At 37.8% G+C, this 23,730-nt stretch overlaps 1 protein-coding gene and 2 long non-coding RNA genes across 6 annotated transcripts in view; all 3 read right to left on the bottom strand.

The window, feature by feature from the left end:
• LOC117331394 (serine/threonine-protein kinase B-raf-like) overlaps nt 1–13,838 on the bottom strand; it is a 40,766-nt gene extending 26,928 nt beyond the window's left edge. For 2 of the 4 annotated variants that reach the window (XM_033890096.1, XM_033890093.1), the window contains exons 1-7: nt 13,718–13,838; nt 7,462–7,563; nt 5,888–6,160; nt 5,223–5,326; nt 4,785–4,887; nt 3,688–3,848; nt 2,045–2,165 (exon numbers count right to left, since the gene is read on the bottom strand). In XM_033890096.1, coding sequence (XP_033745987.1) covers nt 2,045–2,165; nt 3,688–3,848; nt 4,785–4,887; nt 5,223–5,326; nt 5,888–6,160; nt 7,462–7,563; nt 13,718–13,822 — 969 coding nt within the window. In that variant the 5' untranslated portion in view covers nt 13,823–13,838. Of the gene's footprint in view, nt 1–2,044; nt 2,166–2,650; nt 2,817–3,687; nt 3,849–4,784; nt 4,888–5,222; nt 5,327–5,887; nt 6,161–7,461; nt 7,564–13,717 lie in introns of all 4 variants that reach the window. The other 2 variants (XM_033890095.1, XM_033890092.1) reach the window with 1 other exon arrangement.
• Nucleotides 13,839–19,998: 6,160 nt separating this feature from the next.
• LOC117331825 lies at nt 19,999–20,563 on the bottom strand. The gene is made up of 2 exons (XR_004533658.1): nt 20,131–20,563; nt 19,999–20,067 (listed from the first exon to the last, which is right to left on the bottom strand). It is a non-coding gene; the product is annotated as an uncharacterized LOC117331825 (long non-coding RNA).
• Nucleotides 20,564–20,664: 101 nt separating this feature from the next.
• LOC117331826 lies at nt 20,665–21,016 on the bottom strand. Its single transcript, XR_004533659.1, has 2 exons — nt 20,797–21,016; nt 20,665–20,733 (listed from the first exon to the last, which is right to left on the bottom strand). It is a non-coding gene; the product is annotated as an uncharacterized LOC117331826 (long non-coding RNA).
• Nucleotides 21,017–23,730: the final 2,714 nt, after the last annotated feature.

The following is a 23,730-nucleotide window of genomic DNA, read 5'->3' on the forward strand; positions in this document are numbered from 1 at the left end:
TCAAATCCAGTCTCACCATACAAATCCAAATATAGTCAAATCCAGAGTCCCACCATACAAATCCAAATATAGTCAAATCCAGTCTCACCATACAAATCCAAATATAGTAAAATCCACAGTCTCACCATACAAATCCAAATATAGTAAAATCCAGTCTCACCATACAAATCCAAATATAGTCAAATCCAGTCTCACCATACAAATCCAAATATAGTCAAATCCACAGTCTCACCATACAAATCCAAATATAGTCAAATCCAGTCTCACCATACAAATCCAAATATAGTCAAATCCAGAGTCTCACCATACAAATCCAAATATAGTCAAATCCAGTCTCACCATACAAATCCAAATATAGTCAAATCCAGTCTCACCATACAAATCCAAATATAGTCAAATCCAGTCTCACCATACAAATCCAAATATAGTCAAAGTCAAATCAAGTCACCTTCACGGAAATGCTCCAAGTGACAAACTTTTTTTTTAGGTAAAATAGATTTGTAAGTTAACGATTCCTGCTCTGACTTTAAATAAGCATACATTTCTACATCAATAATTACTGGGGTAGATCTGCTAGTGTCAACAGGTCAATAAAAAAAAAACTGAGGCTGACAAAAAACACATGCCTCCAAAAATGGCCCTTAACATCTAACCAGTAGATGATTGATCCATGAGCTTACTGAGTAGTCAATCAAATCATAACAAGGTACACATCCAGATAATGAATAATCAATTAAATGATAAAAAACATCTATAGATTAGAATATCCTAACATTTTCAATAACAGACAGAAGAACAGATAACCAAGTAGTTTTCTCTTCTCTCAAATAACTAATATAAATTTGGTCTAAATTCTATTCGGACCGTGTTTTGCTAAACTTACAATATTGCATGATATTCTCAAAGTATATATAAAACAATTTAATACTAACAAAGCTAACTGAAAACTGAGATAATGATAAAATGAAGAACACCTATCATCAACAATACAGAATAATATTTTGTTTATTATAGCTATGACTAACATGTAATACGTATGTTATAGAGACAGGCTCACGTGCCACCAGTTAGTACGTGCATGCAGCTGACATAGTGAGGCGGGCACCCAGCCCTGTAAGGATTACCAGTCAGACCCGCCCAATATTACACAATGTACATATTTCTGACACCACCTTGTTGCACAGCATGTCAGCAAAGTTACTATTACACATCTCTGTATCACAACCTTCCATGGTTATAGATGATCTACATATAGGCTTTAGGTGTACCCATCACTCTCTACACCCCTGGAATATGTCATGGCAAAATTGAAGGCTCAGTCATCACAATTTTTTGAAAACAAAAAGACTAATTTGATCTTCGAAAGAAACCATAGCGATTGGTCAGGTTTATTTATCGGACAGTAATCAAATAGCTAGTTGTGTGCCTAAATTTGTCATGACATATTCCACAGATGCAAAGAGCGAAAATGAATGTTTTCTTTTGGAGTATCAAGGATCAAACTTTGGGTTTTATGTTAAAACCTATTGTTATCATAAAGAAACCTAGGTTTCATTCCTCAATCTAGTTCCATTAAGCATCATTGTTTCAATAAAACTGCTAGTATAATGTCAAACAGATCTATCATCATCCCTTATCATTGTCCGATAATAAAATAACGATGAAGATTCAGTAAACACTCAAATGTCAGGTAGTGATCATGATCGTTACTGCTCTATCTCTGATTTTCATTAGAACTCCAATATTGAGGGAGGAAAAATCAAACACACTTCCTTACTAACATTTCAATAAACAGATCTATGCTTATTCTATCAGACAAGGAATCAAACAGGCTCATTTTTTCAGGAGAAATTCGTTTGAGATTCACATACAAGGAAGTTTGGATGTCGTTTTGTGTTGCATGTGAACCACTGATATTACAGTCTCAATTTTCAAACAATCTGATATAATGACGGGAAATCTAATTACTATGATTATAAAGCTTTAAGCCTGATGTGTATAGTAACTTTGTGACATGTCCTGGGTACTGTCAGATAGTACCTACCTCAAAATCACAGCTGGATGTTAGAACTAATGCGGACACATTAGGTACCGAGGAGGATTTTTCAGATGAAAAAGATCGGGACGCCGAAACTTTGCGGGGATCAGCCATGGACTGAGAGAATCTACACATACGCAAACAAAATAGAAATACAATAAAAATACATAACTAACATATACATCTACGGAAGGGGATACAACATGTATACAAAGAAATGAAAAAAAGTTAGTGCAAAGCCACCCAAAAAGGCAATGGACCAGACAGTCCTGGTGTAACCATCTTTGGGGTTTGTCTCCACTGGGTCACCAGCCAGAACATATTGATTTAAATTAGTTTTTACATTGCAATTTAAAATCTAAAATTTAAAATACTTTAATTCCCTTTAACTTTTTCTGGTAGGGAAGAAGTAAATTCATTTAAAAAATGATTTTTATAATCATCAAATGATTTCTTTGAAATGGCATTTGACCTGTAAGTGACCTTGATTTGACAAATCCCATTGGATGGTGAGGACAAACTGGTAAGTCTTGGCCACTACTAGATACGGTTAGACACCACAACAGCTGTACAATGCAGTCCTCACGCTGTAATTGGTGACCTCACACCTACCTCAGTCACCGACGCATCACCAACGTTTATAAGACAAACATTGGGAGCGGATGTAGAACGCTCTCTGTGACCAAGAGGTGGAGTTGGCTTGTTACGATGGTTACTGGATATTGTCGGATTTCGGTTTCGAATATAATATGTATTTTCAACATCCACAGTAGGCAAACTGAAAATTTAGAGCATGTTAAAAAAAAAAGATGAAATGTAGTTAAAGAAGATTGCCCACAACTTGTCAAAGCTGTGGAGTTTTGTTGTGATACACCAACCAGATACAAGAATCAAGATGTAGAAAATCAGCCTTGTAGGAGGAAACTGGAATGGGATGAAGATGTACGCGAGAGTTTACTACTGTAATAACAGAGCTGTTAAGATACAAGGCATGATGACTTTACAGTGATCACATATGTAACAAAAATACTAACAACTGACTAAACAGCACACACTGAGTAAAGTTTTTAACAAAAAAGATTTCATAAAAGCAGAAGAAAATTGTTTTTGAATAATTACCAGAAACCAAACCGACTGCAGACAATTAATTACACCCAGACACAATACCATAAAGCAGAGTAAGATTTAAATGATCAACGGTAAAGAATAAAGAATTACAGGAAATAAAAAAGTGTGTGTGCTTTTAACAACCAGGAAGATCAGTATGCAGCAATGCAAACTATTTCTGCTATACATGGAAGAATTGTATCACTCATAGGAGCTAAGGATTTAAAGAAGCAGTTATCATTTCAATATTTAATCAAATTATATATTCATGATATGTTAATGAAAATCCCATGCAAAATAATCCATCATGAGCATCAAAAAGCTTTCAATCAAAATTAATATTGACAAAGTATAGTTCCTAAAAATTTACATAGTCATCCAGCAACAAGGGAAATTCTAGAGATAACAATTAGGTATATTTTACAGTAGGTCTCATAAAATTGCAATTTCAAATTAAAACATTTATTTACCGTAATTTTTTTTTATTCAAACTTTAGAATTAGAATGCTTATGAGTATTTTGTGTGGTAGTAGTATACATACGGCTTGTGTATATCGATGGCATCATGCCAGGGACAGAGTAAAGAGACCCTGTTGATACATCTCTGATGAAACCGGATGTTACATGTCTTACACATTAAACTCTGGAATAGTGACTTTCCACATCCATCACAAAACGTCAAAAAGAAATAGGTCTTTCTAACCTACAAAACACAAACAGTACAGTACATCAAAACAGTGCAGAAACAATATTTCAAATAATAAAATATCAAATTGATAAAAACTTGCATATATCATCACAATAGACAATAAATAGAAACTTACCCTACCTAAAGACGGTGTAAAAATGTTACAATCCATAACGAAACCATTTGATTTGTATTTTCGTCTAAGATTTTCTCCATGTGTTAAATAAGAAAGATTTCAATGTTTATACTTACAACCCACCTTTAATGACTCTTTAACATTAGAAGTTATTGAAAAATGCATCAAAAACTCTTATAATAAGTCCTGAGATATAAACCGTCAAAACTGGTTACACAATGAAATTTCGGCTAGGATTACATCATTAAGCTTGTTTCATTTGTGCATGTGGTCTGAAATTTTGTTGTCATTACTTACTGTAAGACATAAACAGTGAATAATGAAGTATGCCAGTATTTGTTGTACAAAACATTAAGTTGTACTTATTGTTCATCTTATATAAATTTATAATATTTAATCAATTTTCGAAATTAGGGAAATATTCATCAAAAATCCAAGAATAATAAAACAAGGTCTTTCTGAGAAAGAGTGAAAACAAAATTCAACTAATATCAAAGATTCTCAGATCAATCTCAAAATTAACTATTTAAAGTAAAGGATCAAAGAGAACCTACACATTAAGTGTGAGAAATATTATTTGAGCGCTTCTCCAGAAAAAGTGATAGATATGCCTTGTTAATTTACATCAGACATCTCTATCAGGAAAAATATCACCTTGCAAGCTTTGGTGAAGCCCACATTGCATTCTGTGGCTAACATTTAAACAGGAGGAAACACATCGTATTTCCTGTTACAAACTTTGTGGTATTTTTCTTTGTTGAGATTTTACAAGGTTTTATATAACAGGAAGTAAGTAATGAATAGCTACTACTTACAATATTATGCATAAACAAGGAAGGCTGTCCTCGTTTTAATTGAACACGTAGCTCTCGACCTGGGCCAAGGTTAGCCATATCTATATCCCAAGATATTGGCATTCTGAAAACAATAAGGTGTCACACATAACATTTAATATATGTATAACATTCCATAAAATAATCAGTAAATCAATATTATAATTATTTGTTAAATTCTAATATCCATAAATAGTATTAACAACATTGGATAATGATGATTCGGCAGTTGAATCTATAACCTTGGAACTTAAAAACTTTTTTTGGTTATTGGAAATAATTACAATATGCAACTACTTTTTTAAACTAAGATATTTCATCTAGTTTTCATGTATATGCTTTTTATAACTTTTACAAGCTGACAGGATATCCTGATGTAACCAGAATATAATTTAAGACAATCTATTGGTAATTTCTTACTTTGTTTTATTGTCATATACTTCATATTTCTCTGTCTCCAACCCTCGCCTTGACATGGCTTTCTTCAAAGCTTCCTTGAGGATAATACCCGGTTCAACACGGGCCTACAAATAAATCAGTAAAATAACATATCTATATAAACAAGTGAAATAAGCATACTGGGTATTGCTGAAGTAATACATGTCCCTACTAGCCCTCACTAAAAATAGTAACAGTGACCCTGAACTTGACCCAAAAATCCCGAGACTTATCCACGATATTAAAGATCCTTTATTATTGTGTGAAGTTTATCAAGTTCTCCAGAAATGAAGCCGCTAGAGTGCTGACAGACTTTTGTGATATGTACATACATACAAGATGGATAGAGAAGAAACCTTAAGTCCCCCTGGTTTCACTGGTATAGGGGACTAATAAATACAAGTATCAGTAGTGTATCGTTACAATTCAGTGTTGGTCCTCAAATCTTTTTTCTGTACTTTATCCTGAAGCATCCATAAAAAAATTTCCATGAAATTAAACACATAATGGTGTGTCAACTTTGTCATCTACAAATTATAAATAGATCAATGATAGATTACTCAAGACCCCAAATGTCCATAACATAAGTTGGATTTGGTTTGGGATGGGGAACTCATTAACTTGGATTGCTATACAATAGGGCTTACAGAAGTGACTTGTTCGTCTGGGAGGTAGGCCTTGACATGGCCAGCTCGTAGTGCTTTGGGACTGGACTGGGCAGCAAGGCCCGAAGTCTGTAGGTTATTCCCCGTCGTAGATCCCAGCAGGATGGGTGTAGGTGTCTTCAGGGGTCCCTCCTGCTCCTGGGCAGCATCGGTCGGAGACTCTCGCTCATTTATTAATATCTGTTCATAGCATGTCATCAGATGAGATTCTTTCTCTTGTAGTTCATGGATTTTGTTTGCTAATGCTTCATATTCCTAGAAAATTAGAAATACCAACATGTATATTGCACAGAATCAAATATTACAGTAGTATTTTTTTATATGAAATAAATTAAATAATGTTTTTAATTGTCCTATAACAGTTGTGTGACATTGTTATGTTATATCACAACTATGCAGCATTGTGAATGACCTGAGACAGCTATGTTAAATGACGAATATCCTTAAACAGCTTTGTGACATTTCAAATGTCCATTTACAGTTGTGTGACACTGTGAATATCCTTAGACAGCTGTGTGACATTTTAAATGTCCATTTATAGCTGTGTGACACTGTGAATGTCCAGACAGCTTTGTGACATTTCAAATGTCCATTTATAGCTGTGTGACTCTGTGAATGTCCAGACAGCTTTGTGACATTTCAAATGTCCATTTATAGCTGTGTGACATTTTAAATGTCAATTTATAGCTGTGTGACATTTTAAATGTCCATTTATAGCTGTGTGACATTTTAAATGTCCATTTATAGCTGTGTGACTCTGTGAATGTCCAGACAGCTTTGTGACATTTTAAATGTCCATTTATAGCTGTGTGACTCTGTGAATGTCCTGACAGCTGTGTGACATTTTAAATGTCCATTTATAGCTGTGTGACACTGTGAATGTCCTGACAGCTGTGTGACATTTTAAATGTCCATTTATAGCTGTGTGACATTTAAATGTCCATTTATAGCTGTGTGACACTGTGAATGTCCTGACAGTTATGTGACATTTTAAATGTCCATTTATAGCTGTGTGACATTTCAAATGTCCATTTATAGCTGTGTGACATTTTAAATGTCCGTTTATAGCTGTGTGACTCTGTGAATGTCCTGACAGCTTTGTGACATTTCAAATGTCCATTTATAGCTGTGTGACATTTTAAATGTCCATTTATAGATGTGTGACATTTCAAATGTCCATTTATAGCTGTGTGACATTTTAAATGTCCATTTATAGCTGTGTGACATTTTAAATGTCCATTTATAGCTGTGTGACACTGTGAATGTCCTGACAGTTATGTGACATTTTAAATGTCCATTTATAGCTATGTGACATTTTAAATGTCCATTTATAGCTGTGTGACACTGGGAATGTCCTGACAGTTATGTGACATTTTAAATGTCCATTTATAGCTGTGTGACATTTTAAATGTCCATTTATAGCTGTGTGACATTTTAAATGTCCATTTATAGCTGTGTGACACTGTGAATGTCCTGACAGTTATGTGACATTTTAAATGTCCATTTATAGCTGTGTGACACTGTGAATGTCCTGACAGCTGTACCACAATACTTACTTGAATGTACATAGGATCTGGATTCTGATGTTTACCGAAGGTGGCATTAAGAGCCTCTAAGTTTTCTTTGGTCAGTCGAATTACTTTCTGTATGTTATGAATCTGTAAAGAAAAGGATATCAGCATCAATATTTAATTCATACAATGATATATATCATCATGCAATTCATAATTCATTGAAACAGCTGCCGTGTGAAGTATTCAGGACATCCTGGAGCGACATAATCCACTCAGATATATACAGTACTTAACCCTTCTTGAAAATGTTAAATTCATCAGTTAGTCAAGAAGTCCTTGTTTCTAGCTAAAGCAACGAGTTTTGGCAATATCTCTCTATGTTTTCCCATCAATTAATCTGATCAGCTCAAGACCAGTGATTATGACCTGGGTAGCTATATTTTTCAATTTTTTTTTGTGGTTTTTTGATAAGCGAGTCATGGGCTCAATAAACATAATCCTGTCACAGTCTGGCCAAAAATCTCTAAAATGATCCATTTCCTCATAATGCCAGTCAATTGTATGTATGCTATGATCGATGATTTCATATTTGAATTGTCATCTTTGAATTCTTGGACTGATGTTATGCAGTATTTTGTGTCTGCCAATTATAATAAACATCTTCTGGTCCAACACATCCTTCAATCTGATTCATTTGTTAACAATTAATGTTTTGGGACTGCAATAATAATTCTAATTTTAAACAATACGCTTATTTAATTACTATCAGCTATACAATGTGCTGCTTATCTTTTAGTTTGGATTTTTTTTTATATTTTCAGTAAAAATAGTAACTGTTAAATTCATTAGCCTCAGACTTGTGTTAACATCAAGGTATAGGAGCCAGATGTACACTGTATTACCAGTTGATCCCAAGGCATCAGATTTTACTATGGAGGAACCGGCTGCTGTGCCACAAGACCAATATCAATTATTAAAGGGAGATAATTTGTGTAGTAGTTATTTCCCTTTATAAAATTGTTTTCAGAAATAATGATGAACAATTTTTATCATGGTAATATCAATTTATTCATTAAACATGTAAGAATTCAAAGTATAAATACAGCATTTATCAATCTCTGACTCATCCCTCCTTTCACATCCTTAAATTGATATATTTACTATGCTCATTCTTCTCTCTCTTCACCCATTCAGACTCCATCTCAATCTCATTCTGTTTTGTCTCTCTCAGGTTACTAATTAAATATGTTACTTACACATTGTCATAAGACATAGTGATGATACACTTTCAAAACTTAAGTATCCTGGAATAATAAGCACTATGATATCACACTAAACACGATAATACTATGTGTTGTCACAGCACTAATATGATTTCCCTTGTCATTTTCACACACAAAATGTCTTACAACACAACTTCACACTTAATTGTCCTCCTCAGGATCACATGATGTGGTGATGGTGATCTTTCTATTTCTTATATGAGCCCATGAGTATGCTCTGTTAAAGTTGAAGTCATCAGGCTTGGGGCCTTTGGTTGAAACCATCATCAGGCTGTTGAAGACTTTCTGGGCAGTCTGTTTCATAGTTGGATCTTGATCCTCTTTTGTGAACTGAACTAACAAAAATCAAAAAAGGAAAAAAGGAAATGTTTAAACAAGATTTGAAATTTGGAAATAATACATTTTTATCAAATATGAAGTTATTTACATTTAATATATAAATTAATCATTTACATACTAGAGTAGTCTATCAATTTAGATTGTCTCAAAGTTGGCATTAACTATATAATATTACAAGTAGTAAATGATCATGTATAGTATATATGTATATTTTGATTACTGATCATGGTCACAGATCATAAGGTAGATGGTAAAAGTTACGTGTACCCTATCACATAAAAAAGTAATTTAAAAAAAAAAAAATTTATTTAGTAAATGATTTATATTATTTCAAATAATAATTATCTGGAACATTAAGAATTACCTTCATCTTTGTCGTTCTTTAGACAACCAGTGTAAATGACAATCTTTAATTTCTCAGTGTTGATGATGGCAAAGAAGGAACAGACAAAGGCCGAGTCTTCTGTTGTTTTGACGAATTCTCCAAATACGATCCAAAAGACAGCTGCTGTATACATGTAGTTGTAGATTAATGATTGCAGAATGAAATGATCATCATCGACCTTTTAGTCATACATTCCATGTTATTACTTTCGTTGTTCAAACTCCTAATTTTTTTTATACAAATGCATCATCCATCACATGCGTTCTTTATAATGCAGTCGGATTCGTATGTGCAGTTGACTTCAATAGAATTGTGTTTGATGCCATAAAGTGTTTATTTGTTACTGCTGTCAAAACACAACCACACGGTCTGGAATCTGCTCAATTAATTAATGTTGGTATGAATCGGTTATTTTGTTGGGGTATTGGACATCATGGTCATTGAATGAAATGTCAAAAGTTGCCCTGGTATGTAAACAGGTCAGTGCTCCAGATAGCCTGCGTGAATGCGTTTTTACGCGCTATTTTATGCAAAAAACGCAAGAAAAAAACATGAACTTGCGTCATTAACGTAATAAAATCCAGATAATTGCGTCAGTTACCGGCTCTTATTTTCAACTGTTTAGAATGTATGTGTAGCATGTCACAGAGACGCTTGTAAACTTAGTGTATTTTTTACCGTTCATAGAAAGCGCTTTAAAGATCGTGATTATAAACAATGGCGCTATCAAAAAACCAGTCATCGTTGTTTGAAATGGGCTTTTCGAAGAAAGAAAAACGCCCAGATCGTAATACCGAAACATTCATCAGAGAAGTACTAGACAAAATTATTCAAGGAATAGGTAGAAAGCATCACAGGACGTTGTCAAAACGAGGAACGATCGATTCATGGACTAAATGTTACGAATGGTTGAAGGTAGAGATTGTGGGCCAGTCGGACTCCGAGGGATGTAATGTTCTGAACTTAAAATGCTTGTTGTGTTTAAAATGTAAAAAAGACAATGCTTTTACTAGAGGCTGTTCGAATATTCAGAGAAGTGCGCTTAGGCGTCATGAAATGTCGGAAGACCATGCTAGTGCAATGGATACTCAAAGTCGTCAAAAAAATCGCGATAATCATAATGTAACAACATCTGATTATGTCGAAGATGTTTATGATAATGACGACATATGCGAAAACAAATCAGAAGAATGTACTTATCGTGTGTTTAGGACAATTTACTATTCAGCTTCATAAACAAATGTGCATTATAAGTTTGTATTTCATGGTTTTACTGGCTGAACATGATTAAAAGTTAATAAAATAGTACCTATTCATTTTCAAGTAAAATATGAACTTCAGCATAAAATTCAGATGTAAAATTTCTTTAATGAATGAGTTCAATGAATTGTATTAAACAAACAGCAACAAGTCAAATGTACTGTGCATGTTTTAACATTAAGTAAATAAAACCTTGGCACCAATTTACTAAGGGTCTTTTTTGTTTTGGTATGTTTCCTCTTGTATTTTTGAACATAGTTTAAAAAGTTGAAAACTGAAGAAATACTCTTCACTTTGTGACATGAGGGGTAAAAAACCCCTTTGCTTTATGGGGGTTGGAGTGAAAACCCCTCATGTCAAAAAGTTATCTGGAGCACTGCAGGTAATAAATTGAACCCAATTGCAACTCCTCATCTACACAAGATAATAAGAACAATTAATGTCCTAATGACTCCAACACTTTAAGGAATCCAATCACCATACACAGACTTCTGCTTCTGGTTACAGGTATAAATAGAAAAAAAATCTAAGCCCCTACTCCTGCTATTATATCAACAAGGTGTAACACTCGAAAAGTTGGAAATGGAGGGATGAGCTTCAATTCACATTGAATTTACGTTCAATCCGACTAAAATCTCAAATGCTCACAAAACTCAGTAATGTACCTTAGTTTAGTATCCTTAAATATCAATGCTTGTTATTCTTTTGCTGAGAGACAATGACTTAAGGATGAGAAAATGGATCAAAAGCAGTCGTAATAGCTGCTGATGCATGTACTGTGAATTGGAAGTAGTTGGTATGTTTTGGTAACATTGAAACTCTTTGAGAACCTCAGCAGTTGCTGTCGGAAGTAACATATATACCATAGCCTGTGTCTGATTTTTGAAAGCAAGGTCCACAAAAGTGAGTTTGAACATTATTTTCACAATTAAGCTGTTAAAATACTAAGAGAAAAAAATAAAGGAAAGAAAACAAGTGGAAGAAACCTTTGAAATTTCTTAACTGAAAATGGATTAATTTTAATATTCCTTATAAATATTCCATTCCCCTAAATTTATTGAAGACAAATCTGATTTGTCCAATGAACGTTTATAACATTTCTATACTTTTGTAGTGGAAATGGACTTGGTCGGTCATCTGCGACCAGGTAGCCCAGTGATAGAGTGTCCGTCTAGAGTTTGGAGGTCCCGGGTTCAAACCCCGGTCTAGCCGCTACATTTTGTCATCTCCTGTTACATTTGGTGCCGTGACCAGAATGTGATCCTGAGGACCACCGGTGCGACCACAACCGGTTATGTACTGACGTGGGGACGAGGACAGTCAAAGGAAGAGGTTCCATCGTATTGCCAGACATTGTGTGATTGTGTTTTGAAAAGTGACATTAACATTTTGGCAAATTGTGTATCTTAATGTGAACAGTCTATATATTGTAGTAATAATAGAACTATTAATGGGTTATTTTCAATATCAATTTTATCAACTCTGTTTTTGTGAGAAGTGTGAGGCATGAACATTGACAATCTTCAAAGTATAGTATAGGAATTTATTAATTTTGTAACTATTAAACATCTTTATATATATTTTTTTGATATTGATATTTATAAAGTCAGTGTAGTGCCTCATTTATTTAAATTTTACATGTATATTGTAGCTTGACGACAATCAATGGAATTGCGATGTCATCAGGTTATGTCTGGTTGACCCTGTCATGTCGCAGATCCAGTTCATAGTAGATTATAAATAGATTTGTACGAGCATGTGTGCCTGGGGCGTAATCTCAGTTATATATTCGGGTGTCTGGCTCACTCAGTGGGCAGTCGAACGGATTTGTTTCCGGAGGTGTGCCACATTTTCCCAGCCATTTGCTAAGCGGGTAGACGTACATTGTAGCTATACTTCAGTAGGGTACATAGACCTAATGTTAGCTATATATATATAGGGAGCCTGAGAGTCAAGCTCAGGTAGGACTATGACGCAGGGAGGGGTCCGTGTGCTGGCATAGTGTGTATACAGTTATTTGTGTGTGAGAGCAAGCGATTGTTTATCTTTACATATTTCATTGCTTCATATCAAATATCATTAACTTTATAAGCACAGAGTTTGTTGTCTCTTCAATAACCGACACAGTGTTAAAACCTAACCGAACCTGGGTTGAAAACACCAGGTGATGCTGGACTTCAGGGACACACTATAATAACCGGAACCGGTGTGTGTTTCGCCCAGAACCCCATCTCATTATAAAACACTTTTAGAATGAAAATAGTATGAAATTAACCCATTTCAATTATCATAGTTCATCATTATTTACACCAGTGTTCACCATCATAATCAATGTTTTAATCTTTTGCCGTATTAAATAAACTTGTGACATGGTGAGATTTGCAGAATGGTAGCATGAATATATAACTTCTGTTTTTTACAGTTCGTTAGAAAACTAAAAAAAAAACAATCACTTATCAATAACACTATACATGAGAAAATAGACACTTCGCATTGCCTAATACGTCTTTTCAATACATTTCGCTATACCTCAAGACCCTACTTATAAAATATGTAAGATTTATACAACAGACAACATGGAAAATACAACTTCTGGACTACCGAACTATGGTGGTAAATATGCCTTTATAAATTCAGACTTGAGACAAAATCACAATTGTCAGTATATACCTAAGTAGGGTCACACATTGTCACGGTGTATGAGAGTGTGTGTACATTACTGCTGATGACATTTGTTTTGGCTGCACGATTCCCTGCGAAAAACCGGCCCTGACTCACGACTGACTCACAGCAAACTGTATCACACACACATCGACATAACGACATATTATTGTCCAAACCAAAGAAGCCTTAACCGTCCGGTCGAGGCGACACCGCGATGTTCCGAGCACCTGTTGTGCTAATTAGCTCTCAGATTGTCTCGCTGTCAACCTTGCAGGAATTTTTGTCCAAAGTAAACAATTATTATCTCGACGTCATAATCGAAGTCTGAATCTCAGAATAAGACATTATGGAAGGGTAATAATCATACCTGATCTTGCAAGTTTGCCGCTTCATTTACATCGTCTCTGGGCGGTCCTGGAGTGTAATCTTGGATATCACCGTTCATTGTCTCTGGCTTTTGCACGACCGCCATATTGGTTCTTCCAGGCTTTCCTCACGTGACCTACCTACATTATCACTGAAATCTCGCGTTATTTCAAATATGCAGACCTAAATAAAGTGCTGCGTAGATTTTCTGTTGGTGTCGGTATGACACATAGAGTAATGCAAACGGCGTACAATAGCTTTTATCATTCCGCTAATTATTAAAAAAATGTCTGGAAAGTACGCCGTAATGGTTGTGTAATACTTAAATATAGAAACTGGGATTTCGTACACATTGTGCGACTCACTGTAACAGGCGCTGTTACACATCTAGATCTAGTAGCATTGTATGCTGAAGCTATTACGTTTTATTTCAACGCTTCTAACAAGGCTATCAATACTTTGGTAGTATTTGAGTAAAACTTACATAATTAGTAGGCTAAATACATGCTGTAATATGCGCGATGCAGTATATGAAACTAGGTTATCTTAACACGTTGTTAATTTGAAAGTTGATGTATCATTATAATTATGCAGGGACATAATTTATATAGCTTCATACACGTATCCTGTCTCTAAGACTATGTGTGTTTAAATACTTTAGTTTTAGGTCACATTTTCAATAAGTAGATTTATGACCACGGAGCTGTTGCTCTTTCTTTACGCAAATTTTAGGTTGGATGTACATTTTAATTCGGAACCAAAACAATATGTATTTGTGTTTATCAGCAGAATGGAATTTTTGGAATGACACAACACATTTTGATCAGATGCCAATATGATTCAGACATGAAGGCGTACGTAGTAGGTATTTAGAGAGTATTATTACGTCAGTGGGTCCGCCCGAGTATATCAGACAATCTATCAGACAGTTTTCCATGATTCAATCATTTATCCGGCCATTAACAAGAAGTACCCGGAACTTGCAAGGCTAATCACAATGAGTTGTTTTACACAATGACCAAGGAAATCCTGCAGCATAGCAGTATGTACACCTACCCGAAAATCATTCTGCGGCAAAATATGATTATGAAATAGATTAAACAGAATTAAACAGAAATTCATTATTTATATCCAAATTTTGTCATTTAGTCGCCAATATATGTAGCCTTTCTTAAGAAAAGAAAAATAACATAGCAGACCGGCGTGGTCGTCAAACGCCATGTCGAATTCTCGCGTGATTTTTTTATTTCTGTTCAAAAAGTTTTAGTGACGTCAAAGAAAGCGGGAAGTTTTTTTTATCTTTCATGCTCATGTAATTTTCGGTTTTATATAGATCGTCATTTCAATTCAGAAATAAATATCAATCGACGAGTGAGGACAAAGGTCTTACGTATTGTCGATTACATCTAATCCAGTCATTTTATGACAAAATTAGCTAAAAGGTTAAACTTATATAATTGCAAAAGAACTTTTTTCGTGTTTTTTATAAAATTGAACATCTTTATTTCTAAATTCTAAAAGTCCCAGAAAATCATTGATGTGGAACATTTAGAAAAGAACGTGTATACCTAGCTACATGTATATGCTGGTTGACCTAAATAGTGATGGAGTAAAAATTGGGGTAAGGGTATTACAAATCTCATTTAATTAATTCTAAGAAATACATATCAACGAATCACACTAGCGGATCCGGAATTTTGGCCCCCAGACCCCTCGCAAAAAAAAAAAAAAAAATCGACTCGCGCCGTACGACGCACGCATAACCACTTTTACAATTACTGGTGGACCCCCAGATATATTATCAAAGATGATTAGTCGCCTCCTACATCATGCTGTGAGAGGGTTCCTGTGAGATACACTCGCATATTTTGACTTGCGTCTGCATGGATGGCTCAGTTTTCACACCCGAGATCCGGGTTCGATTCAGGACTGCCAGGGCACTCAGAAGGAATGTATTTTCCATGTCCTTTCACATTGGCGCCTTACTAAAATCTCATGATATGGTGGTATTGCGAGTCTCAGCTTGAGATCTGTGCAAATGAGGAACGTGTCGGAGTGGCTTTTACTAGCCCGTCACCCAGCTGACCAAGCATATTGCTTTGACTCAAAAGGATTAGCACGCCGGAGAACCGAGCTTGATTCATGGCGGGGCATTGTACAAGAATATTTTTTTCGGTGTTCTTTTATACAGCAACTGACTAAGGATTCATGGATAAGTAAATATATTTTCAATAATTTGAATAAATGAAAAAAAAACCTCCTGCAACATGCCCTAAATTTTTTACTGCTGGATGGCAGTTTCACACCTTAGTCAACAACTTATCCACGCATATTTCGGTTTGGTAATCGGTTTGGTCATCATTCTCGGGTGTTCGGTTCGGTAGGTTTGGTCATCATTCTTGGGTGTACGGTTCGGTAGGTTTGGTCATCATTCTAAGGAGTACGGTTCGGTAGGTTTGGTCATCATTCTTGGGTGTACGGTTCGGTAGGTTTGGTCATCATTCTCGGTAGTATGGTTCGGTAGGTTTGGTCATCATTCTCGGTTGTACGGTTCGGTAGGTTTGGTCATCATTCTTGGGTGTACGGTTCGGTAGGTTTGGTCATCATTCTTGGTTGTACGGTTCGGTAGGTTTGGTCATCATTCTTGGGTGTACTGTTCAGTGGTTTGGTCATCATTCTTGGATGTACGGTTCGGTAGGTTTGGTCATCATTCTTGGTTGTACGGTTCGGTAGGTTTGGTCATCATTCTCGGGTGTACGGTTCGGTAGGTTTGGTCATCATTCTCGGGTGTACGGTTCGGTAGGTTTGGTCATCATTCTTGGGTGTACGGTTCGGTAGGTTTGGTCATCATTCTTGGGTGTACGGTTCGGTAGGTTTGGTCATCATTCTTGGGTGTACGGTTCGGTAGGTTTGGTCATCATTCTCGGGTGTACGGTTCGGTAGGTTTGGTCATCATTCTTGGGTGTATTTAAACAATAATAGATTTCTGTCAAACCTGATTATTTAGTGAAAAGATGATCTTTTAGATTGAGACAGTTTTAAAGAAGCTAATTCCACCTATGTATTTAAAAACCGTCCAAGTATTGTGTTGTTTATCGAGCATTTGATTATCTCTTTTTTATGGCAACAGACACACCAGGGAAACCAGCTCGTGGCGTATCAACTACTTCTTAATTACAAGTAGAAGAGGTTCAGGTCGGACACCTGCCAAGTAAAACCTACTGAACGGCGGATAAGTCACCGGGGACATATTCTTCCGCCATCGAAAAGGTAATCGAAGGTCAATACAAGGAGATCAGATCGGCGATATACAACAAACTCTGTCGTCCGTCCGTCGGTCTGACGTTATATCGGTACACTAGATATACAACAAACTCTGTCGTCCGTCCGTCGGTCGGACGTTATATCGGTACACTAGATATACAACAAACTCTGTCGTCCGTCCGTCGGTGGGACGTTAAATCGGTACACTAGATATACAACAAAGTCTGTCGGCCGTCCGTCGGTCGGACGTTATATCGGTACACTAGATATACAACAAACTCTGTCGTCCGTCCGTCCGTCCGTCCGTCCGTCGGACATTATATCGGTACACTAGATATGCAACGAACTCTGTCGTCCGTCAGTCGGTCGTTATATCGGTACACTAGATATACAACAAACTCTGTCGTCCGTCCGTCCGTCCGTCCGTCCGTCAGTCGGACGTTATATCGATACACTAGATATACAACAAACTCTGTCGTCCGTCCGTCCGTCCGTCGGACGTTATATCGGTACACTAGATATACAACAAACTCTGTCGTCCGTCGGTCGGTCGGACGTTATATCGGTACACTATACAACAAAGTCTGTCGGCCGTCCGTCGGTCGGACGTTATATCGGTACACTAGATAAACAACAAACTCTGTCGTCCGTCCGTCCGTCCGTCAGTCGGACGTTATATCGGTACACTAGATATACAACAAACTCTGTCGTCCGTCAGTCGGTCGTTATATCGGTACACTAGATATACAACAAAGTCTGCCGGCCGTCCGTCCGTCGGACGTTATATCGGTACACTAGATATACAACAAAGTCGGTCGTCCGTCGGTCGGTCGGTCGGTCGGACGTTATATCGGCACCCTAGATATACAAGAAAGTCTGTCGTCGGTCGTTCGGTCGGCCGTTATATCGGTACATTAGATATACAACAAACTCTGTCGTCCGTCAGTCGGACGTTATATCGGTACACTAGATATACAACAAACTCTGTCGTCTGTCCGTCAGTCGGACGTTATATCGGTACACTAGAAATACAACGAACTCTGTTGTCCGTCAGTCGGTCGTTATATCGGTACACTAGATATACAACAAACTCTGTCGTCCGTCCGTCCGTCGGTCGGACGTTATATCGGTACACTAGACATACAACAAACTCTGTCGTCCGTCTGTCAGTCGTACGTTATATCGGTACACTAGACATACTACAAACTCTGCCGTCCTTCGGTCGGTCGGACGTTAAATCGGTACACAAGATATACAACAAACTCTGTCGTCCGTCCGTCAGTCGGACGTTAAATCGGTACACTAGATATACAACAAACTCTGTCGTCAGTCGGTCGGTCGGTCGGTCGTTATATCGGTACACTAGATATACAACAAACTCTGTTGTCCGTCCGTCGGTCGGTCGTTATATCGGTACACAAGATATACAACAAACTATGTCGTCCGTCCGTCAGTCGGACGTTATATCGGTACACTAGATATACAACGAACTCTGTCGTCCGTCGGTCGGTCGGACGTTATATCGGTACACTAGATATACAACAAACTCTGTCGTCCGTCCGTCAGTCGGACGTTATATCGCTACACTAGATATACAACAAACTCTGTCGTCCGTCGATCGGTCGGACGATATATCGGCACACTAGATATACAACAAACTCTGTCGTCCTTCGGTCGGACGTTATATCGGTACACTAGATATACAACAAACTCTGTCGTCCGTCGGTCGGTCGGACGTTATATCGGTACACTAGATATACAACAAAGTCTGTCGGCCGTCCGTCGTCGGACGTTATATCGGTACACTAGATAAACAACAAACTCTGTCGTCCGTCCGTTCGTCAGTCGGACGTTATATCGGTACACTAGATATACAACAAACTCTGTCGTCCGTCAGTCGGTCGTTATATCGGTACACTAGATATACAACAAAGTCTGCCGGCCGTCCGTCCGTCGGACGTTATATCGGTACACTAGATATACAACAAAGTCGGTCGTCCGTCGGTCGGTCGGTCGGTCGGTCGGTCGGTCGGTCGGACGTTATATCGGCACCCTAGATATACAAGAAAGTCTGTCGTCGGTCGTTCGGTCGGCCGTTATATCGGTACACTAGATATACAACAAACTCTGTCGTCCGTCAGTCGGACGTTATATCGGTACACTAGATATACAACAAACTCTGTCGTCTGTCCGTCAGTCGGACGTTATATCGGTACACTAGATATACAACAAACTCTGTCGTCCGTCGATCGGTCGGACGATATATCGGCACACTAGATATACAACAAACTCTGTCGTCCTTCGGTCGGACGTTATATCGGTACACTAGATATACAACAAACTCTGTCGTCCGTCGGTCGGTCGGACGTTATATCGGTACACTAGATATACAACAAAGTCTGTCGGCCGTCCGTCGTCGGACGTTATATCGGTACACTAGATAAACAACAAACTCTGTCGTCCGTCCGTTCGTCAGTCGGACGTTATATCGGTACACTAGATATACAACAAACTCTGTCGTCCGTCAGTCGGTCGTTATATCGGTACACTAGATATACAACAAACTCTGTCGTCCGTCAGTCGGTCGTTATATCGGTACACTAGATATACAACAAAGTCTGCCGGCCGTCCGTCCGTCGGACGTTATATCGGTACACTAGATATACAACAAAGTCGGTCGTCCGTCGGTCGGTCGGTCGGTCGGTCGGACGTTATATCGGCACCCTAGATATACAAGAAAGTCTGTCGTCGGTCGTTCGGTCGGCCGTTATATCGGTACACTAGATATACAACAAACTCTGTCGTCCGTCAGTCGGACGTTATATCGGTACACTAGATATACAACAAACTCTGTCGTCTGTCCGTCAGTCGGACGTTATATCGGTACACTAGAAATACAACGAACTCTGTTGTCCGTCAGTCGGTCGTTATATCGTAAAATATAATAACTCTTATGTAGTATTTGTGGTATAGATTGTAGATGTAGTTGTAGAGTTGAATAATGATGAAGTCGTAGAGTTGAGGTTCCTCTGTTTATTGGTGCAGGTATGTGTAGGTAGTGTCCGTTCGCAGACGGGTAGGAATGACCTTGTCCGTGCAAAGCACGGCCGAAGGACCGGCGTGTCCGTACGCAGACGGGTAGGAATCGACAATAGTTTCAATGGAAGGCTTCTCTTTTATATGCTCATGATGTGCATCGGCCGGTCAGATAGATTTCCCCTAACTTAATATGGTTATGGGGTTCGTGACCTGAAGTCTACATGTAAACCCCATATTAATTATAACTACACAAAGATAATTGGATACAACCAGTATTACATGGACATAGTATAGATAACATCCAAGTTGTTTAGAGAACCGAGGTCCATCTAATTATTGGCAAATTAGCTAACATGTGTACATGTAGATATGATTATTTACCAGTTCTAGGTATAATTATATGAACTTCTACTGAACATATTACAGTACATTTCGTTTCTATGTAATTTAAAAGATTTCAAATTAGATATAATTTGACATCAAGCGTAAGCGAAATAGTCGAAATTAACACTTATTTTTAACAGGTAGATTAACAGGTTAAATCAAAAGTATGAGTACCAAATAAAATATAATAACTCTTATGTAGTATTTGTGGTATAGATTGTAGATGTAGTTGTAGAGTTGAATAATGATGAAGTCGTAGAGTTGAGGTTCCTCTGTTTATTGGTGCAGGTATGTGTAGGTAGTGTCCGTTCGCAGACGGGTAGGAATGACCTTGTCCGTGCAAAGCACGGCCGAAGGACCGGCGTGTCCGTACGCAGACGGGTAGGAATCGACAATAGTTTCAATGGAAGGCTTCTCTTTTATATGCTCATGATGTGCATCGGCCGGTCAGATAGATTTCCCCTAACTTAATATGGTTATGGGGTTCGTGACCTGAAGTCTACATGTAAACCCCATATTAATTATAACTACACAAAGATAATTGGATACAACCAGTATTACATGGACATAGTATAGATAACATCCAAGTTGTTTAGAGGACCGAGGTCCATCTAATTATTGGCAAATTAGCTAACATGTGTACATGTAGATATGATTATTTACCAGTTCTAGGTATAATTATATAAACTTCTACTGAACATATTACAGTACAATCGGTACACTAGATATACAACAAACTCTGTCGTCCCTCCGTCGATCGGACGTTATATCGGCACACTAGATATACAACAAACTCTGTCGTCCGTCCGTCGATCGGACGTTATATCGGCACACTAGATATACAACAAAGTCTGTCGTCGGTCGGTCTGTCGGACGTTATATCGGTACACTAGATATACAACAAACTCTGTCGTCCCTCCGTCGATCGGACGTTATATCGGCACACTAGATATACAACAAAGTCTGTCGTCCGTCCGTCGATCGGACGTTATATCGGCACACTAGATATACAACAAAGTCTGTCGTCCGTCGGTCGGACGTTATATCGGCACACTAGATATAGAACAAACTCTGTCGTCCCTCCGTCGATCGGACGTTATATCGGTACACTAGATATACAACAAAGTCTGTCATCCGTCGGTCAGTCGGTCGGAGGTTATATCGGTACACTAGATATACAACAAAGTCTGTCATCCGTCGGTCGGTCGGTCAGACGTTATATCGGTACACTAGATATACAACAAAGTCTGTCGTCCGTCGGTCGGTCGGTCGGTCGGTCGGTCGTTATATCGGTAAGTAAACTATTAAGTCAACAAGGTTTTTTTTCGGTTTATGTCGGCATATTTTTTGATGATGTCGACATATTTACGTCGTAAGGTGGCAACTCGATGGCAGACATATAGCATCATGCGTACACATGCAGCATGTTTAGGGAATTGTACATGGTGGTAAGTTGGATATGGATGGTTGTACTTGAAGTATCAATACACATTCAATATACTGGTCTTACAACTGCTTAAGCCACCCATCTAGGAACACAGATATAATTTAAGTTAGCCGTAGTGGATATGAATTCATCTGACCTACCTACCACGTGATATACCTGTCAGGTACTAGATAGATTAGCGGAAATCTCTTGTCTACCTCGTCACAAGGAGACACCTTGTTAATGGATTCACTCGAAACACCAGTATGGGGTTCATCTGGCTTTTAAACCTTTTGATCATATGTGCATTCTACAACATTATTGTTGATGCAAGCGCTCAAAAGAGTGTTGGAAAATATGTGAATGAGACACTGGTATTGGGAAAAGCATGCCACGCGAGACCACGCCAACGTAACTTTTTTAACAAGTTGGATAATCTTATTAATACGGATTTGGATCTCATAGTTTTAGATATGAAGATTCCTTATAAGAACACGACGGGAGGAAAATCCTTCCGATTCGATCTTATCATGACAGCTTCAGGGCAGTTACTCTTGTCACTCAAATCACAATTGGATTTCCTTACTTTAAATCTGCCCCTTCTCAGCGACAGAGTAGACCGGCAGTATTTGGAACTGATCCTCTCTCCGCCTGACTGTATAGCTAACATCACCCTAAACGATACCTTAATAAAAACATGGCTGCTTCATGGATTAACTAAGGAACAAGATGGGATCGAACATTTATCCGTCCAAACTCTGTGTATAGAGCTGCCTTACAAAGAACCAAACGTCTGGTACCTGTTCTACGATACGTTCGTCAGCGAGTGCTCGGAGATGCCTGTCAAGGATTCAAAATGGGCTAAATCAGACGAAGATCCATTGGTGAAGTTCTATAGAGGTGCTCTCAACTATGGCGTATCGGTGGTAACGATAGTCTGTATGGTCGTACTAACCACATACAGACTGTTTCGCACTAAACCATCATTGTTTCTATGTAAACTGGACAAATCTGTGAGAAAGGAATGTGAAGTGGTGGATAGGTCTAAAGACGACAAGGATGCAGTTCAGCTTTTCCCGGATAAAATTAACTTCCCTGTTTTTAAATTTGAAATGTGCAATTTAAAGGAGTCCGTAGGATGTAAGGTAGAATGTAGAGGTTATCGTCAATCAGACCGATGGCTAGATATCAAAAAGCTCGGAAAATCTCCTTCGCTCAAAATCGCGGGATTCTGGTTTGACATAAGGAAGGACGTTCTCATCACATGCAAATCGTTCGGTTTGTTGTCACCCTTTCAGACGTTCGTTGAGGAGATCGGCGCATCTATGTGGGAGTTGCGTCCGAAATGCTGTCGGAATTTTAGGTACTTTGTCATTGTCATTTTACGGAGTTTTCTACTGATTTTGGTACTCGGAGCGATTATTGGTTTCACAAACTTACGGATATACGGAAACCTGAACGACCCGTTTTACACATTGTTAGATGCAATAAGTGTTTTCATTATTCTTGGGGTCGTTGCCGGGGTTAAGATTCTGACATTTTGTTGTCAAGGATTCAACAGGAACGAAATACCTAATATCATTGGAAGCGTCACTGTTGAAGCAATATGTATTGTCATGCTGTATCTAATGATAGCCCTTTCAGTTCGGATTACATTGATACTACTTCTTGGATTAGTGTTCTATAGTGGGTCGAATGATTACACCGTGGTTTCTACGGCAGCACTCTCTGTCCTATCCAATGGGTATTACCAACTTCAGACGACTCATAAACGATACCTCAATTTCCTTGACATGTGTATGAAAGAAATCACGAAGTTGGTGTATGAAAAAGACACTTTGAATGAACCCCACTTAAACACCATGACTATTGTCTCAAATAACGAGAACGACTTACGGTTG

The sequence above is a fragment of the Pecten maximus genome, chromosome 7 (assembly GCF_902652985.1).
Source record: "Pecten maximus chromosome 7, xPecMax1.1, whole genome shotgun sequence".
In the NCBI taxonomy this organism is placed as follows: domain Eukaryota; kingdom Metazoa; phylum Mollusca; class Bivalvia; order Pectinida; family Pectinidae; genus Pecten; species Pecten maximus.